At 44.8% G+C, this 20,242-nt stretch overlaps 1 protein-coding gene across 7 annotated transcripts in view; it reads left to right on the top strand.

Annotated features, from left to right (window-relative positions):
• The window catches only part of USP40 (ubiquitin specific peptidase 40), a 703,484-nt gene that overhangs the window by 297,117 nt on the left and 386,125 nt on the right, over nucleotides 1–20,242 (top strand). For all 7 annotated transcript variants that reach the window (XM_086956273.1, XM_086956270.1, XM_086956267.1 and 4 more), the window contains 3 exons: nucleotides 11,868–12,039; nucleotides 19,852–19,936; nucleotides 20,091–20,161. In XM_086956273.1, the coding sequence (XP_086812399.1) occupies nucleotides 11,868–12,039; nucleotides 19,852–19,936; nucleotides 20,091–20,161 (328 nt within the window). The remainder of the gene's footprint in view (nucleotides 1–11,867; nucleotides 12,040–19,851; nucleotides 19,937–20,090; nucleotides 20,162–20,242) is intronic.

Here is a 20,242-nt window from a genome sequence, read left to right as displayed (position 1 = left end):
GGGTGGAGTGTGGTGCTTCGGCCTCTCCGGCCTTGCCCTTGGTTCCTCTGTTGTGAGTGTGGGGGCCTCCACTCTTCCTTCTTCCTCTTACATCCCTTATGGGGCTGCTGGTGTTTGACTTGTGAGGGTCCCCTTGCCTGGTAGGGATGAGGTTACCTCCCTGGTCTACAGATCTGGTCCCTTTTGCCCCTTCTGTCCTGTCCATATTGGGGGGGGGGTCCTTTCGCAAGCCCTCTGTGGGTATAGCTAGGGTATCTATTCTACGTGAAGGAATCTGCGGCTAGAAGTCTCTATCAGATGTACAAGTTACTTACCTTCGATAACGATGTATCTGGTAGAGACGATTCTAGCCGCAGATTCCTTCACGGCCTGCCATTCTCCCTGTTCTGCGAGGACCGCTGGGCTGGCCCTTGGTACTCTCCTCCCGGCGAGAGGCCATGTCTTCTGGGAGTATCTTCTTTGTTCTGGACGGTGGCTCCCTCTGGTTGCTGTTTTACACCCCCTACTTGGTTCTGGGAAGTTAGGGTTCTAGTGCTCCAATGTCCTGCTACTCTGGCTGCTCTAGCTTGGGGTGGTTTGCCTCCAATCTCTCCCTTCCTCCCTCCTCTTGCTGCTAAGGGCCTGGCCCCTCTACCGCCTCTGAGTTGGGGCACTCTGGTCGTGCCTTACCCTTGTTCTTGGGGGGTGGATGCCTTCTAGGCTGGGGTGGCTGGAGGTGGGTTGTTCCTGCCTGTTGGGTCTGTCTCCCCTTCCTCTTTTCAGGCTGTGGTTGTAGGCCTGCTACATGTGTCATGACTTTAGGCAGGTTCCCTGTCTCCGGGGGTGAGGTGGGGGGATTGCTGTCTATTTATTGGCAGGGTGGCTGCTCAGGGCTCGGCTCTGTTCTCTCTCTCCCTGCCTATGGACACTGCGGTGTTGCACTGCTCTGTAAGGGGTTTCTTTTTTGTATACTATTTTGCACACTTTTCCCACGCTCCCACAGTTTTTGTTTAGTGGCTCCGCGTTGTGGTGCAGAAATTTTGTCAGAAGAAAACTGATGCAGGCGCGCCGGGTTGGGGTGGGGTTTATGTGACCTCGCTGACGTCACGTACGCGGATGACGCCTGGGCGGAGTCGCGTGATGTCGCCTCACCGCCCCTGGCGCGAAGGGATGCTGTGGCAAAAAGTTTCCGAATTCAGTCTCATGCCTGTGGTTAATTCTACGTGAAGGAATCTGCGACTAGATTCGTCTCTACCAGATACATCATTATCGAAGGTAAGTAACTCGTACTTCTGGGTACTTTTTTAACACCCAGAAGTACGAGTTGCTTACGTTCGATAATGATGTATCTGGGAGAGACGATTCTAGCCGCAGATTCCTTCACGTAGAATTATCTCCAGGCATGAGACTGGATCCGGAAACTTTCTGCCACAGCATCCTTGCGCGCCAGGGGCGGGGCGACATCACGCGACTCCGCCCAGGCGTCGTCCGCGTACGTGACGTCCGCGTAAGTGACGTCAGCGTACTCGTACTTCTGAGCGTTAAAAAAAAAAACTCGTACACCCAGAAGTAAGAGTACGCTGACGTATGCGGACGACGCCTGGGCGGAGTCGCGTGAAGTCGCCCCGCCCCTTATATATATATATATATATAGCGTCTGACAAGGCTTTAATAAATCAAGACCTGCCAAACCACGTGATTCGGGGTCCGTTTCCCCTCCTCTGAAGCATTCCTGGCTGATGTGCGAGAGACGACTTGGGGAATGCTGTTTGGATATATGTGTGTGTGCTATTTTTTCTAAAGTAGTATAGAGTTTCATCTGGAGTGTGTTTCATTTTAATAAAAGCATTAACACTACCTGCTGATAAACCTAAACCGCTTGCCCAAACTACCACAAAAGAAAGCATTTGGATTTATTAATTTAAACCCTGTCAGCCAAAGAGGATCATCTAGACTTTTTACATAGTGTACCTCTTTTTGGTACACTATATAAACAGCCAGCTTCCTACAACGCTCTTACTGTATAGTCCATCTCTGTTGTTTTAAGTATTAAGGCTTTAGTCAGTCTCCAGCAAGTTTATGCACTTCCACTCCATATGTACGCATTATCAGCTCTCAAAAGAACACACAATGTGTTTCCAAAGGAGATATTTTTTGTACTGCACTGTCTCACTCTCATTTATCTCGTAAACGAAATTGGGCCCCTAGCAGAAGCTCAAGCACTGTAATACAGCTCAAACAACGGGTCCTGACCTATTAAGGTCCAGATCGCTCAAACCCATGCAGTAGGTGAAAATAAAATGAGGGGAAGAGCCTGAGGGGATTGATGCAATGATCTACAACTTGCACATTTTCCCATGCAAAGCCTTCTTGATTAGCTGTGAGAACGAACGTGCTGCAACTTTGTTCCTGTTTACTTTGATTTACTATCCAGTTGTCTGTCAGACAAAAAGATATTCAATCTTCTTACCCCTGACAGAAATCAACATGTCTTGGGCATCAGGCGAAATGAATTCTCCACCTATGCAGAAGTACTTTTCAGAACAAACATGCAGACATGATTATTTGGTAGTGGAATGCATGTATTGATGTCTACTATTGTCATTTGTTCCATACCTTGCAAGTGAAAATGTCAATAAAAAGGTTTTATCCTAAAAGCCTTGTAATCATCAGTTTTTGTGTGTCTACTCAATACATCTATTCATGATAGATGAGAAGAGAGAGGCTCTGATAAGACTTTATCTTGCGCTGTTGGTGGACTTGGGACTTTGTGATCTGAGAGGATTCATGCCCCTTCATCTTACTTTTTTGAAAACCCTCTTGTGTACTGCTCTTCGGATGAACAAATTCAATGTAGGAGGCTGTCTCAGTATATGGTATACACCTATTGCTGATACACCTGCACTGAGAGCAGGCAACCCATAGACAAGACCGAAGTACCCATCCTGGGACCTGCTCACTCTGCCTGGGACGACTCAAGGTGGCCAGCCTCTCTGGGACCCCACTCCGACGGACCACACTCGCACTCTCAGCATCAGACTGAACTCAGCGCTCACAATGAACTGCCAAATCAATGCAGTCACCTCGGCCTGCTTTGAAAGACATTGAGATGGATGCCCTCAGAATCCAGAAAGACGGTCACCCACACGCTCATTACCCGCAGACTCGACTACGACAACGCACTTTACGCCGGTGTCACCCATAAACAGCTAAAAAAAACTACAAAACGTCCAAAACGCTGCAGCCAGACTGGCCCTCGACATCCCCCACTGCACCCACATTACGCAATGCCTCTGACCACTCCACTGGCTCCCAGTAAAGAAGAGAATCACTTTCAAGCACCTGGCGTGCACCTACAAAGCTCTCAACGATGAAGGACCAGCATACCTAAACCACTGCCTCGCATATCATGTACCGGCCAGTCAAGTCCGCTCAACTCGCCCTAGCCTCCGTCCCCAGGATCCACAAGTCCAGAACCGGTGGAAGTTCATTCTCCTACCTTGCCGTCAAGACCTGGATCACCCTGCCCCTCCACCTCAGGCAATCGGTATCGCTGACTCAGTTGCCGCCAACTACCCTGAGGTGTAGCTCCTATCTTGGACATTCGATCCCTGCACCCTGCGCAGCTCTCAGGGAATCGGAAGAGCCACGAGGAGGTCAACATCTCTGCTCACAACTCAGGACACAGGCGGAGCATTGGAGCTGGCTCTGACTCTGATCCCCTCCTTCCGTTGAACATGGCTGTCGATGCCCTCTTGGAGTAAAGTACAGACCGAGGAACCACGCAGAGGTGCGTTCCTCCTACCAGACGCCAAAACACAAGTATCGGAACCAGCTCTTATTCCCTGCTTCCAGAGGACCTGGTCAATCAACGAAGAGGCTGGCGGTCTAACACCCGCCTCCCTCTTGGCCCTACCCCACAGGGACGATCCTCTCAAGTCGCGGAGACTGCGACAGGACTGGGGAACTCTCAACTGGTGATTTTGTGAGAATAGTCAGCCTAGCAGTCCGCCTCCACCCTGAAGTTAAGATGCAGGTTTCCAAGCCTCAGACCGGTCTTCTGATTGCCGATGAAGGCAATGATTCAACTGCGCCTTGATGCCGAGGGAGGAGCGACAAGGCACATTGGAAGAGGTCGAGAGATCCATCATAGCAACAGGTAAATCCTATGAGGCTTCCCTAGTTGGGGCTTCCTACTGAGGTGTTTGTCCCTCCCAGGAAATTGTTCCCTCCATTTTAAATTTTGCATTCAGACTTCCGTGCCAAAGAAAGGGAAGAAAAATGGATGTTGACTAATTTACCTAGTTGGAGACCCCCTACTACACACTCTGATGGGGTCGCCTGGGTCCCATTTTATGGTCCCCCTAGATGGTATGGCATCCATCTTGGTTATCTTTCTCCACGGTGGAATCCATTCTCATAGAAGAGGTATGTTTAGCCCCTCCTCGCTCTAACTCATATTGAGTGCCCTTTTTCCTCACGACTGATCGAGTAGACGTAGAAAGAGGGCTGGATTAATCACCCTAAGCAGCGTCCATTTTGGATTGGACGGAAGCTCATCAACTCGAGCTGTACATTTTCATCCCTAGACACAGAAGCAATCAGGAAGCCTCCTTTTCTGCCTCACTCTCAGGAAAACAGTCACCACTAAGGAGCCATATCCTTAAAAACTGTGGTGACTAGAAAACATCCTTCTCTGCCTCACCCATAGGGAAATAGCTGTAAATCTTAAGTCTCTCCAAGAAAAGAATGAAGGAATATAGACACACACACTTTATAACTGAGCCGCTGGGACGGCCAACCTTTTGAATGGCCTGCTTTAAATGGTCAATAGGATGTCCCCCATTCCATCCATAAAGGCTCTTTTTACAAATTATTTTAGCTAGCTCCTCTACATTCCAAAACCGTCATATGACTCTACCTACCTTGATGCATGTACTTTAAGAAAGGACCTATTCTGCTATTCGCCCCTCCACAATCTCAGGCAAAGCACATATCACCTCACCCACCAGTCCTAGCTGCCTGCCCTTTCGCTGGCTGCACCATCTACAACGTTATTATCCTCATCCAATCTTAAGATCACCACCTTAAATTATTCGAGGAATTGTTTCCTCTCATCAAGAAAACTGCATCGATTTCAGATTCCTCTGCCATTCCAGTACTTCAAACAATGTAGGCTTTACCAACTCACCTCCATCACCTGGCAGGTCGGAAACCACTGCCCACCACACTAGATCGCAGTCTCATACCACACCTAGAGCATTTACCTCAGAGTTACATAGTCCAGTTTCCCACACATTGACCCTGACTATACATATGACCCCTCCACTTTCCTTAACCGCTGTCTCCCCCGAATTCTGATCCCCCAATAACATACAGTTATCTGACCCATCTCTTGAGCTCTCCCCCTCCTACTGTCGACCTCACCTCTACCCCCAATTCACCATCCCATCAACACCCTATCCCCACCAACACCTCTTTGCCCATTGCTCCAAGACCTAACATCCCACACCCATACCTTCCTATAATTCAGACTGGATGAGATCACAAAAAACATGCAAGATCTCAAAGCAGACTTACACAGACTCATTCACATCGCAACAGGTATGACCAACTTTAAGTGTTGAGTGAGGGATCATAGGATACTCATTCATGACCAACACTCCAACCAACCACCATATCTCTTCAACACACCTCCCTTCCAACCTGACCTTTCCTTCCTTGTTGCCTATGCAATGGAGTTTGAGAACTAGACCCTATCCCAATACACCTATGCGACCTATCAGGTGCAGTGTCACACTATCCAACAATGATATTCAAACCCGCCTCTTGTCATATAACTCTTCACACCCTGATAACACAGATAATCAAGGAATAATCCATTCCATCCGGCGAACCCTCATAGAGCTCACAGGCTCAAACATAGAACTGTTTAAAAGCACAACCTCAGGCGAGTTTTCTTCACACAGATTACCCCAGCACACCACAAACCCCAACTGAAATGCCTGCTCATCAACTGCAGATCAGCTTCAAGGCATGCAGGAGATATTGCCTACCTTATCCTCGACATGATTTTGAACTTCTAATCCTGACCGCTCTGCTCCTATCCTTGACATACTAGTCCTTCCTAACCATGGCTTTACTAGATTAGATAGACCCAGTAGACCAGGTGAAGGCATCGCTTGCATTCACAGCATCAACCTGTCAGTTAAATACAAACAACCCCGTTCTAACCACCTGTGAATACCTATGCCATGATATTGTATGCAACAACAGGCTTCTAGGCAAACTACACACAATCTACCACCCTCCAGGAAACCATCTTTCATAGAACAAATCATGGAAACCATTGTAACAAAAGCTGGTCAACAGTGTACTCAAATCTTCTTTGAAGACTTCAACATTCAATGGATTGATGTGAATGATCCTGCAGTTAACAGCGTTAAAACCTTTCTTGCTCACCTTAACCTGACCCAATTTTGCTACAGGCGTGCAAACAACAAAGGGTCGACTTTAGATCTTATCATTGCAAAGCCCAATTATATTCAATTGGATTCTATCCTCCCCTGTGATTGGACCAAACCCCATAGCATCACATTCCTCATCACGGAAACTGTGATAACTAGTACAGCTCAACTAATGAAACCCAGACTTTAGAAAAGGAGCATGCACAACATCAATCGTAATGACCTGACCTCTCTCTGCCACAACATCCTGCCTCCTCCTTGAAAGATGTCAGATGTCCATGATCTTATAAATCACTACACTCGCTCCATGGAGACTTTTCTTAACGCGATCGCTCCAATACAACTTAAAAGAGCGTCCATATAAGACTCAAATCTTGGTTTAATAGTAGCATCAATACTGAAAGATGCAACTGGAGGCTAGCTGAATGTCAGTGGAGATCAACTCTATCCCTTGAACACATCATGCACCTGAGATCATTGAGGAATAGATACTAAAAAAGCATCAGAATTACAAAAGCTAATTTCTTCAGAAACCAGCTGGATCAAGCTAATAACCAACTCAAAAACGATTTGAACTCCTAAAACTTCAATAGAACTGCGCACCCATTCTGTTCCTTGCTGGTTCTAGTCCTATACCAAACTGTGAGAAATTCGCCTCCTTTCTTCAGAAGACAAAAAAACATGAGAAATAATCTGCAGACGCCTTGGAACAATATCCTCTCGTTCTTCAAACCATCGTCCTTGCCTCCCAGACCACTGCTCCTGGTTGCCCCGGGTCACTTTCCCAAAAATAACGCCTCATGCAACTCTTTCAAAACCTTTGAGGAAAATGCCATTCACAAGATTCTAACAACTTTGAAACTCAAACCACTTCAGTGACCCTCTACCTCCCAACTTCTTCAAGGAGCTCATACCCTCAATACTCCCATTTGGACCAAGATTGTTAATGCCTCCCTCCTTCAAGGCACTATCCCTGACTGTCTAAAGTCTGGTCATGTTTCCCCCCATCCTAAAAAAACAGAAGCAGATCAAATGGACTTAAACAACTTCATACCTATCGCCAACATTCCTACCCTGGTAAAGCTCCTTGAAAGATGTGTTCACATTCAACTGTGTAACCACATCAATCAATTCTGACTATTAGACCAATTTCAATCCGGCTTCTGTTCAGGACACTGCCCCGAATTGGCTATGGCACACATAGTGGCAATGCACTCAACATGCTGGATCAGAACCAATCTTGTGGTTTAATCCTCCTTCACCTTTCGTCGGCATTCGGTACAGTTAAGCATGACAATCTACTAGACCATTTGGACCACTGTATGGAGCGAACAGGACCAGTATTTAACGGATTCACCTCCTTTCTCCAAAACAGGACTCCGAGTCAAGGTTAATAACTCACTATCGCAGTCCACTCAGGTAACATTAGGGTACACTTCGGCCGCGATGCTGCTAAGCATCTATAGCAGGTCCTTGAGAAACTATTCAGAACCTGAAATTTTAAATGCATGGGCATCCGTGGACTTGAGATCCACAGGACCTACTGGTTCCCATTGGATACTGGTTAGCCTCACTTTTAGGGTTAGAATCTTATCCCACCTTTAATTCTCAGTATCCTTGGAACTGTGAGTCATACAGAGCTGGTCCAAATAGGAGTATGTATTTAAATGACCAGCTTCTCCCAACCAAGAACATATCAAAGACATGCAGTAAAGTGAAATCCCTTGCCTCTTTCAGTCTAGTAAACTGGGAATAATGGCTCCTGCAAAGTCTTTCTGGTTAAGGGGAAGTGCAGGTTGACCAACAGGTGCAGTCCTTCAGTGGACCTAGCACATCCACAAACATCAGATGAAGCAGTCTCCTAGAGAATCTTCTAACATCAAGCCAGCTGTATTAGGACCTCTAGAGCAGGCTCTTCACTCTAGTCATCTCCAATGCAGTCTGCCATTCAGCTTTGCCTTGTTTTTGCTCTGTCAGTCAGTGCCTCTATCACACCTGTCTTCCCAGAAGTGGAAAGCTATGGTACTCCTCAATGTTTTATATTTAATAATTGTATTAAATCTCACAACAAAAATAAATAATGCTAAATTAGACACACTTGTTGTTTTGCTCAGACACCTGTGCCGGGTTCAGCTGCAGAGCTTCTTCCTATTTCAAGGTTATAGGAAACAGGGTTATACCCACTAGAGTCAAAGGGACCTGGGTAATTATCAGTACATAAGGAAGGGGTCCCAGTCAGAAACCAAATGATTCAAACTTCTATCTTAATATACAATTAATTCAAAGAGCAAAGCTATTGAATGCAAAAGAGTTTAATTCAGATTTGCATGTATTTCCTTTCATTGGTTAGAACTCATAATACATTTTTATATATACATGACAAATTGCAATAAATGTGCGTGCCCACATTCACAACGGGGAGGGGTGAAGTGAAGGAAGTGTCAAGGATAGGGTAGGGTAAAGGGATAGTCTGATTCATTCAGTGGCAAGTATTATTCTCAATTTAGAGAGTGAGTACATGTGGTCCCTTTAACCAAAGGCCACAACATAAGGCTCATAAAGAGTCCACAATACAACTGATGAACAAAGCCAAACTCCACTTCAGCCGTTAAAGTCTTGCTTGGGGTAGGAGATTGTTCGTGGTTGTGTAGTCTACGTTTCGACCCAGATTATAAGTAGGAGAGTGGTCCTTACAGATCGGGTCTTCTTCAGGACAAAGGTTGTGGGTGGGCAACCTCCTAGGGAGTAGTTAAAAAGAGATCAATTAGCACACACCCATCCTGTTAATTATTACAAGGAGGGCGGATTTTGAGAGAACAATTTAACAGTTAAAAACGTGTTGTCAAATTGTGTCAAAGACACAATACACATAGTGTGAGATAAAGAAATACACAGGGTCTGTTAGTAGCTCACCTAGCGCGAGGGGCGAGAGAGGCAGGGTCAACAGAAGATGGAATCCCCCGGGCCAGATTTATGGGTTTTTAACTGAAAATAATAAAGAAAAGGCTTGTTTATCTACAGATCATTTACATTGCGGGCTTTTCTCAGACACATATTGGATTCGCAAAAAGCATATTGGGTCATTTCTCTTGAATGTCTAGGGCAAAGGGTTGTGTCTATACTCCACAGCACAGATGCACGTCGTTTAGTCACTAGTATAGTGAAAATGATGTAACCCCAGTATATTGGCATGTTGTCTAAGATTTAATGCACAATATATAAAATTATATAACACCACCCGGTGACCTAGGTCTCACCAGTCCCAGATAGGATTATATGGTTTAAATCAGTCCATGGTACTCATTGGCAGTGGTTGATTCCATACTTAGAAACCAACTGTATGTGGAGGACAAAGTTACATAAGCTGCTATTGGTGGCATAGTTTTACACAATTTTATAAGGGCCCACCCGTAAACTCGGTGAAAAGCATACCTCTAAGCTCTGAAGGTTCTCAAAGCGTCTTGCCAATGGAATAAAATGTCCTTTACGTTTGCAGAGTCAGTCACCTTAGAATAGGGAGACGGCGTTTGTCATTAAGGCATTGTTACATAGTATCTCAAATGTCGAGTATAGTTAATTGCATGAGGCTTACCACTATTATTCAATTCGTTAGCAGACAGGGTGGATCCTATGTATACAGTACACTTTCAAGTGCTTCGGTAAATCGTACTACCAAGTTCAAATTATTAAAAAATGAATGCGATGTGCCTGTGCATGGGGGACACAAAATGGAAATAGATTTTAATATTAGTGCCTGGGGTCCCAAACGGCACAGTTTAAGAAGGGGCCTGGTTGAGGAATTATTCTAAAAGGACATACCTCTGATCGACGAAGGATTCTGAGGGCATCTACCGGTAGGATTTCTTGTATTTTATTTCTTACATTTTTTGCCTTGAAAATAAGGAGAAGGGCATTTGTTAGATATTAGTGCCGCGTTGTCCCACATTCCATAAAAGCCATTACGGTCTGTTTAGTGGGGCTTACCACCAGAAGTTCAAATTATCTGGAGGGAGAATGGATCCAATGTACTCGGCACAGCCCCCTGCAAGACAGTAAAGGAGCCAGCGGGTTCATAAAGCTGACCATAACATGCCGCGTTTACTTGCTAATTAACACAAAGGAACGGGAAGAACTATTTACCTTAAACGTGTTCCGAAAATACCGGAATCTCCTATTTCAAAGCACATAAAAGAAGGGCCAAGTCTTTTTCAGTTCTAGGGTACTGCGGGAAGCCAGATCCAATTGAAGATCGTGCATGTAAAGAATCCAAAGCTCTGGTAGTCCATCACTTGGACCGTTCCACGAAAGTGAGGAGAAGGATTGCGTGAAATGGTTAAAATTATAATATTCCAACCGAGTTGTAACAAACTTCCCATGCAAAATCTCTCCAATTTTTAGACAGCTCCTGGATCATCACAAAGGAGAAACACCCCACTAGCCACAAATGTGTTTTGGTGTCACACAGCTCAGACATCTGGAGCAGGGGTATGTCATTGCTTAGCAGATCTGGAAGCTGAGCTTCATAGGTGCTAATAGCGGTTTTGGTTGCTTCTTTGTTAGTATATTGACTGTAGTAAAAAGAACAAAACAAACCACAATGGCAAATCCCAAGCACAGCCACAGATGTTGATTTGAGTTCTGATTTAATGCCCTTCAGCTTGTGCAGGGGACCATCATTTTGTACCTGTGCAATGTGTCTTCTGTGGGTATCTTTTTCTCCATAACTGAAGTATCATCTCATCAATGAGCCACCTCCATCCTGCACACGATTTACATGGATAGCACACACATAAGCACAATCACACATCACAATTCATGAAGAACTGAGGGGTTCCAATTAAGTTGGACTATACCATACCAACTATCATTCTCCCCTAAATGTGTTGATAGGCCAGTACTTCCGTCTCCACTATGGGTTAAGGTACACGTTGACTGTACCCCCAGTCTTGCAGATTCTAGCACTTTGTGGGGGCATTGGTGACAGAGGAGCTGAAACAACAGCAAAACAAGTGAAGCCTCTCCCATGGCCTTGAGATGTGAGGCTACTGTGTAGACAAAAATAGAAAGCAAGTCATCCATGTGAGGCCTTTGTCCCAACAAAGGAACGTGGGGGAAAAAGGAGAGGAGGTGGAACAGCAGGAATTGCTGCAGCAACAATGGTGATGAGAGGACAGGGGACCAGCATTAATAAGAACTACTGAAGGGAGAGAGACATAGATGATAAATGCAGGTTGAGCAGAGGAATTGATGTGTAAAAAGCAGGAGCTGCTGCTGCAAGATACAGAGGGGAACAGCAGTGTTAGAGCCTAAGTGGTTGAGGACAGGCATCAGAACTCCCAGTAGAGTACATACATTGTTCATGTTGTTGCAAAGTATTGTGAATTTGGACATTAATGTTTTCTTTCTTTCTGCATGTCAAAGGGCTGAGCCTGTCGCAGAGATCAATTTTTTGGAGTTGCAGCTCCACTTGGGTAACCATTATATGTTTGATGGCGGTGCTCTCCACCCGGCTTCTTCTAGGACGGAAAGCATACTGGACTTCAACATTGATCAGAGCAAGACATTGGGAGATCTCAGATATGATGTGTACCAGGTAATTTTGTTTGTTTGTTTTTCGAAGCTATGATTAAACAGCAACTTATCTGCACTACAAGTCATAAGCATCTCCTGTAACCTAAATGAAGCAGCTTTAAGCAAAATGAAGCATGTTACATAACCTATCATTATTATGATTGGGTCTAGTGATCCATTGTTTCTTACAGATTTCTTGCTCGTGGTCCATGGACTGTTACTAATTTCTTACTTAATATAGCGCAGTCTGTTCCAGGCAACTTGTCTTGCATTCCGAGGGCTGTTACAGATTACTTATATTGTTTATTGGCTGACCTGTAACAGAATCATTATCCTCAATTCTGCTGTTGTTTGCCTATTACTTGTCTTGGATTCCATGGTCTTCAATAAGTTACTTCTCTTGTATTTTGTGATCCAACATTAATGTATGGTTTCATATTCTAGATATTTCAGAGTCTGTGTTTTCTCTTTCTGAGGCGTCTTATATATTTATTGTCTGCTCATTTTTTTGGCTTGTCACCTGTCTTGTAGCCTGTGTGATCCACATATCAATTTTCTAGACGCTGGTGATGTTTGTTACTTGGTCCCTGGAAAGTAGTTGCTGCTTTCATGAGTGGTGTTATGCAGTCTGGCTGAATTCATTCTTATTGTTGCTATAGACTCTTGTAACATAGAACACCCCTCACTTAACTGGCCCAAGATACCTAACTTTGATTGGTTGGCGCCAACCAAAGGAGGCAGTGGGCCCAAGAGTTTCCTGAGTCTGTAGGGCTTTTACAGTCTTTGTGTGGGAGGTAGTCTAGAACCCTATTAATATCATACACTTTTATCTGTTAAAGTAAACATAGGCGATTCATTCATCAGAGGCAAATATTAACTTTCGTCTTGAAACTTAGTTCCTTTGTTGACTGCAGCAAGCAAAAAGGCATGCAGTCTCCAATGTCTTGAAAACACCTACGCAGCTTGTCTTTACAAGTTTAAAACTGCCTTGATTTACAGATATGGGCCACTTTTTAGCAATCTAATTTGCTAATGGGGGCCAATCTGACACTGCTTTATGCAAAAGAGAGTTACAATCACAGTCTTGCTGTCTTTGGAGGCATATCTAAACATACTTCTTAGGACAATTACTGTGCTAAACCTACCTAAATAGTCTGTCAGGATTTAGTACCCCTTACTTGTTCCTGTCATTGAAGTACTATATTTAGAGATACCCCATTCAGGACTATAGCTCTTCTGCCCTCCCAAAAGGGCTTCCACATATGGATTTTATCATCTCACTATGAGTTTGGGAAGGACTCCAACTGGAACTCTGCAGGCAGATCTGCACTTGGAGTCAGTCAGGCCCTCCAGATTCGGTGGCGGCTCTGGATGAGCACCGGCTGCGACATTGTGAACTCCTCTGGGAACCATTCTAGTGGCGCTGTTCCTGGCACTGCCAAACCCATCGTAATTTTGGACCCCGATACAGGGCCTTATTTGGAGATGGAGTCTTAGTTCCCTGAAGGGCCATCCAAGGAACACGAATGAAGAGGATCTAAGGATCCTATGGCTATTTTGTCCATTGCCTACGACACCTGGCAGGAGTACATAGCTGATGTCGGTGGTCTTGACACCTCATCAGGCAGTGGCCACCTTTCTCCTCCTGCAGTGGCTACTGAGGAGTGGGTTAGTTTGCAATGGTGATCTGGAAGGTGGTGGCTGAGATTCTGGCTCTTCAGCTGCCTGCAGTTGAGTTCAAGACTAATGTTTTCACAGAGGTGCTTGAGCCAGGGGTGTCCCCCTCAGAACTCCTACTTCCATTCAATAAAGTACGCACGGATGTCTTGCTCAAAGTCTGGGCCAAGCCCTGCACAGGCAATCCTGCGTGCAGAAGTATATCTCCTGTCCTAGTCTCAGGGCTCTTCATTCACAACAGAGTAGTACTGGGAAGTTAGCCCTCCATTGAGTCAGGATATGCTGCTAGTCTCCATTTACATTACTGTTCCAATTGGTAAAGAGTCTCTCCATTTTTTCCTACTAATTTGAACCAATACCAAATGAATGTCAATACATGGGTCCCAAACCGGTCCCATTCTAATGGGTAGTTCTAACCACAGATTCCTAAATTTACACTATCTCAATGCACCAGGCTGGATCTGGAGATTTTTCCATAGTGTTGCTCCTGCACACCACTAGGTCTACTGTGACCCCTTACTGCACCGAAAGTGACAAAGCAGTGCTGCATAAAAAACACCACCCATGCATGTTGACGTCAGTTTCTATCTTTCCATGTATTTCGACTTGGATCCAGAGAGTCGTTCATTTTTAGGCGACTTCCTAAACAACTTTACAGTGTGATAGGAGACCGTGTCACCACTAAAAATGACATGGTTTGAAGCCATGTCACAACTGCTGGAAGCAGATGTCGGTCAAAGGCCCACATCAAGGTGTGTCTTTGGTATCTGGGCTCGGGTCACAATTTTTAAGTCGTGTACCTGAATGAGATCTAATTCCAACAGGTGATGCTGTGTGTGCCGAGCACAAGAAGTAGCTAGGTTAGCATCGGTCCCACTCTAAGTTGTGGGCATGGATTTGCTGTCCCTCTTGGTCTCGGGGACACTTCCTTTAGCAATCAAGTTCTCGCTCAAATTTCTCCATTAAGTCAAAGTCCCAGTCTACATGCAAGCATAAGAATGTGAAGAGGGACTTGACCGCAGCCAATAATGGTATGATGCCAGTCGCACTTCATCAAGGTCTCTGACCATGGAACTAATTTCACAGTTGGTCCTGACATGCCCATAATTTTCTGTGACCTTGTCGACCCTGCAGAAATTGAGGTCTTCAAAGACCCCACACGCCACGGTTTCAGTATGCTTCCTGCTCCCTCTAGAGCTCTTTAGGCCCCTTGGAACCACAGTGGCCTCCAGTTAGATTACAGTGGATTGAACCCTCCCTGGCACTATGGGTCACTCCTAGAACCGTTATATGGCACACAGCGACACAGGTATAAAGTTATACCCTAGTGTCAAGGCATAAACCACAGTTGGATCACGAGCTGACATCGGCCAAAGCCTGACTCATTTTGCACTACGAAGTTACAAAAGTGCGTCCATTCGTTATGTAGCCAGACCACCACTACAACCTAAGGCTCTATCATCTTTTTGGTTCTGACTTTAATCCTTCACCAGTACAAGGTGCACCCCAGGATGTTGATGAGGATGTTGGTAACTACAATGTAAATCCTCAGACCACTATTCTACAAACCTACAGACACTTTATTCCATAATGAACAGAGCTCATTAACACATTAGTATAGAAAAAAATCAAAATAATTTTATTGTTTGCATTTGAATTAGACAAGCCCAAAACATGTACGTAAAATAGCATACATTATAACTTGAAAACAAGACAATCCAATTATTCACATCTATCATGACCCCTGCTGGGCCTCTACTTGCATGTCAATTGGGACATGGCACTGGCCTTAGCGTAATGCCCCACAGCACCACCTAGTTGACCTGGGAGCACTTCTATGGAAAATTTACCAGATCCAGTGTGGCATTTTAAGGTGAGGAATCTGCGGTTAGATAGAGTATCCTACAGAAAGAGCATTACTTATTGTAAGTAACGTGTTCAGTAGTGTTAATATGTAGGTCAAAAGACCTCATGGATTTCTTTGAGTGCGAGTCTCAAATAGATCTCTTTAGTTTATCCATCTGTTTAGAAATAGTACCCGAGTCATGGTCTCCTTTCACTCAAATATACTAGTATGGGAAGGGCTCCTACACCTCACCTGATTAATTAAGTTTGGCAAGGTTGGTACTTCAGCACCGTTCAAGTCCTAGATGTTGTGATTGTCTACCTATGAGACCAGTGTGTACCTATTAGACCAGTATAATGTATCTACTCTCCAAGGCCTTTGCTAAGAGAAATTGAAGTAACATTTTCTTCTACTTTTGATCTACTTTAACAAATGTTTAACGAATGCTTAACGAATGTTATGTAATTGTTAGAGACACTTTCGACTAGACTTTCCTTCTACAGCAAGCTTCATCACAGCAAACACCACAATGGCACTACTAAACCACAAAAGCATTTCTTTGACAACAGGTACAGCAACTGCTCACAACAGTAACCATGTACTGTAAGCACATTAGCGCGACAACACTCCCATGTCAGTGCTACCACACAGCACTTGGAAATGCGGCACTGCAAGGATCACCACATTACATATGTTAAAACATGTATGTCACTTCAGCGGTACAACTCCACTGCAATGAACATTACATTACAACATTACTATTAAATCATCAGTAGTACAATATCACATCACTGTGAGACTCCACCTGGTAGCCAACAGAGTTAGAATGACAACACCAACACACTCGGGACAATCATCAACAGAAAAATCGACATGACGGCCCAAGACAAAGCGGTCACCTCCATTTGCTTCCATTTCCTGAAGATCCTGAGTATTCCCAATCCATACGCGGAAAACCATGAGGCATGGGCTGGTCATAAGCAGCTGGACACCCTTTATGCCAGAAAGAAAAAAAAACTCACCAGAAGGCAGCAAATCATTCCGAACTCAGCGCCCAGAATCACCATCTACTTTCCACGCCTCACACACATCACACTACGCTCAAAATAGCTCCAATGGCTTCCCATTCACAAACAAACACAACTAACACTCCTCATCCACATTTTCAAGGCACTACTTAACACTGGCCAACCATACCTCAACAATTGTATCTTGTCAGGAAATTACTCTTTTTGCACGATCACCTCCAAAGTTTTGGACTGATGCTGCTGATTTTTTTGACTCCGAGAGTGAACTGAGTCCTGCTAAACACGCCTCAGCACCAGTGTTTTGACCCATAAAACATTTATGTCTGATTGGTTCACCCACAATTGACATACGTATCTTACATATAGGTCTCTCGTATATGGTACCATGGGTATCCAGAGACTGTAAGTTAAAGCTTCCCTCTTAGACTGTTCCACTCGTTGTGCCACCATGAGTGTGATCAAGTTTAACATGTCTCCCCACCTGCCACTGAAGACGGGTAAAGCAGTGTTTAACTGCTAACTCAGCTTTGCCATTTAAAGAAATGATAAAGTCCAGACCTTCTTTTTTAGGTCTTGCCTACTCAGCGCGCATGCGCTGCATAAGAGGACCTTTAGCCGTCGCTCTGGTCATTTTCAAGCACACACTCGTGCTTGTGGCGGCATCCACCTTGCGGGAGAGAGCAGGGGCGCGCCACAAGCATGAGTGCTTGAAAATGAGCAGACTGCGCACGCACGCACCACTCCCGTCTCTCTCTATCGCTTGCTCTTGCTCTCTCTCTCCTCTCGCTCTCCCCCTCTCTCGCCCCCTGTCTCTCTTTCTCACTCTCTCCTTATTTCTACTTCAAGGCGCTTTACAAAGGCATGGGACCTTGCATGCTTCTCTTATTTGGCAGCTGTTGATACTGTTGTGAGAGGAGATTATTTTAAAAACATGACTGGTGCCTGCCTGAACTGTGTAACGAGCACAGCACATACACGATATACATCACATTATCATGCCACTGAGTAACATATGAATTTATCGTGTGTAGCATATGTTTCATGCCATCGTCTTGCACAGAGGGGACATTTCACTCCTAAATTCCATTGACTTCCTTGTGTACTAAAGCATAAAACTGTTAAAGGTCATTGTTATAATGTCCCTCTTCTCTTTCCACTTGGTACCTTCCCCCTCCCCCCCCTCCTTCCCTTCACCAGTTAGTACGCCCGCGAGTTCATGTTAGAATGTTGGCACTCAGATCATTCTGAGAGTGGATGAGCAGAATAAACAGCACTTACCAAGTACTTCAGGTTCCGTGTGAATTCTTTCCTGCTGACTTGTAACACTGGCGAAGATCCTGCGCAGGGGAGAATAAACAGCACTTACCAAGTTCTTCAGCTTCCGTGTGAATTCTTTTGTGCCGACTTGTAACAGTCATCCTTTTTTATTAAGTGAAAAGCCTTGTTAGAGTCTTCAGTTAATTTGCCTTCATTTGAATAAATGATACTCTTAAAAGCTTAGCAGAAGCATTAAGAGCCTCCACTCAAGGTCGTATCTCTTTTCAGACTCAGTTCTTCTCCAAAGGTTACCTCTATGAAAGGGCCAACACTTACAGCTCACGTCACACAGTGATAGTTCCTGTTGCCCCCTATAATGGTCTCCTGTTCTCAGCCACACACTGCAGGCTTTCTCTGTGTTGATGTAGTTTGGACCCTACCTACAAGGAAGCTGTGCCATAGCACATAGCTCACTGACCTGAATAAACCGGGCCCGAACCCGGACCTTAAAAGCCTTAAGAATTAAACTACGCGATTTAAGACTACCGCTACCCGACTTATTTACATGGCAAGAAGCATGAGTGGCCCATGGGTTTCTTCCAGTACTGGGATCGCAGGCACGCGGAATGTGACAGTACCATGCCAGTATGAGTTTTTCCCTTGTAAATGGGGAATATAATCTACAATCAGACCTTAGGCACCAATTGCCACAGGTTTTCCTCATTAGTGAACTCTTTTTCACTCGCACTTTTCACCTCCGTTCAGCAGGTGAACTGACAGGGACAAAAACAAGCATTGGCATAGCCAATAGGTCTCACCTTTGGGACCTTATAAGTATTTAATTATGCAGCACAAGATCCTTGGTGCAACATCAACTGTTGCATGGCTAAACGCTTATAGTGTCCCAAAGGTGAGACCTATTGGCTATGCCAATGCTTGTTAATATATATGTCACTCCTAAGACTGGGTTCTGTATGTTAAAGAGTAGGATAGATAGATAGATAGATAGATAGATAGATAGATAGATAGATAGATAGATAGATATCTGATAGATAGAGCTGTGCATGTCCCTAAAATGGCGCCTGAAGCGAGATTTCTTTGCTCGCATCAGGGTCTCCATAGCGCAAAAGACTTGCAATGGAAATGTTTTTTACACTTAGTGCTACTACAGCCTCACTCACACCGAAATAGAATTGCTTATGGCAGCAGCTGAGTGCCCAACAACCCTGGGCCTACACATTCAACATTCATGACCTTAAGATGGCTGCCCTGGCCTCTTCCCTGGAAGCATTGCTATTGAGTGCTTATCAACCCTACAGTAAGTCTTGGCTTCCCAGTAACTCCGGGATTGGTGCTGCCAATTGATCTATGACGATGCCCCCCGGACTAAAACCTTGAACCTTGAATATTGTACACACCACGGAGCCGGATCAACAGGGCCCATGCCCGGTGGAACTTCGATGGAACTTTCGATGGACCTTTGACGATACCCTCTGGGCGTGTACCAAAACTGTTTGTACTTACCTTGGTGCACGAACAACCCTGGCCGATGCCCGGTGGAGCTGTCATATGCACCTATAGAGGAGTGTGGCCCTGGTTTCACAGCCTCGGCTGTCACCCACCTAGCCAGTCATCTGACATTGTTTTCTTCATTTCCGCGTTGTGTTTCCTGCCCTCCCCCTCCAGTCGAATTATTTTGATTTAATTGATGTAACTATGTAACCTGTAACTCAATGATTCTCTTGTAAAGCCCCCTGATACCTCATGGGCTAGCCAGTGCTATATAAAACTTTTCAAATAAATAAATACAATATCAAGACACAACTGGAGCATCTTGAGTCTAACAATGAGTGAAATCCTGGTGTTCATGGTTTCTCCCAGGCCAGAGGCCCTCACAGCACATTAAAACATATCACTATGAAAAGTAAATCCAATTTCATTTATTAACGCTGGGAGCTTTTGTTCTTGTTTTCTCACAATAATCATTGGTTTTTTGTTTTGTTTTTGCAAAACCCCCCCTTACCAGCTGTTGGGTTTTTGGGATGATGACGTGGTGCTGAGTGTTGCGAAGTCTGTGCCTGCTGGACTTCATCTGTATCGGACACTTAGTGGTAAGACTCCATTCTCTGTATGTTTCAAATGTGCACCAGAACATGGTGTAGGCTTAATTGTACAGAGCCCAATTTGGGTCAGTGTTTCTTTGCTGTCTGCTTCTATGTAACTCTAAGGGTCTGAAAGGGTCTCATCAGTGCTTTACTCCCACAGGGGATGACCTGACTCTCTCAACCTTTGATCTTGCTGATGGCACCGACATCTTTGTATGGAATGGAAAAGAGGTAGGAATCTGTGGGAAACCTCAGTTCATTGTTGACCAGGTTTTACTTCACAGATCTATAATGAATGGAGAAATGTTGTGA

The sequence above is a fragment of the Lissotriton vulgaris genome, chromosome 2_1 (genome assembly GCF_964263255.1).
Source record: "Lissotriton vulgaris chromosome 2_1, aLisVul1.2, whole genome shotgun sequence".
Lineage (NCBI taxonomy): Eukaryota > Metazoa > Chordata > Amphibia > Caudata > Salamandridae > Lissotriton > Lissotriton vulgaris.
This window is presented reverse-complemented; position numbering and strand designations above follow the sequence as displayed.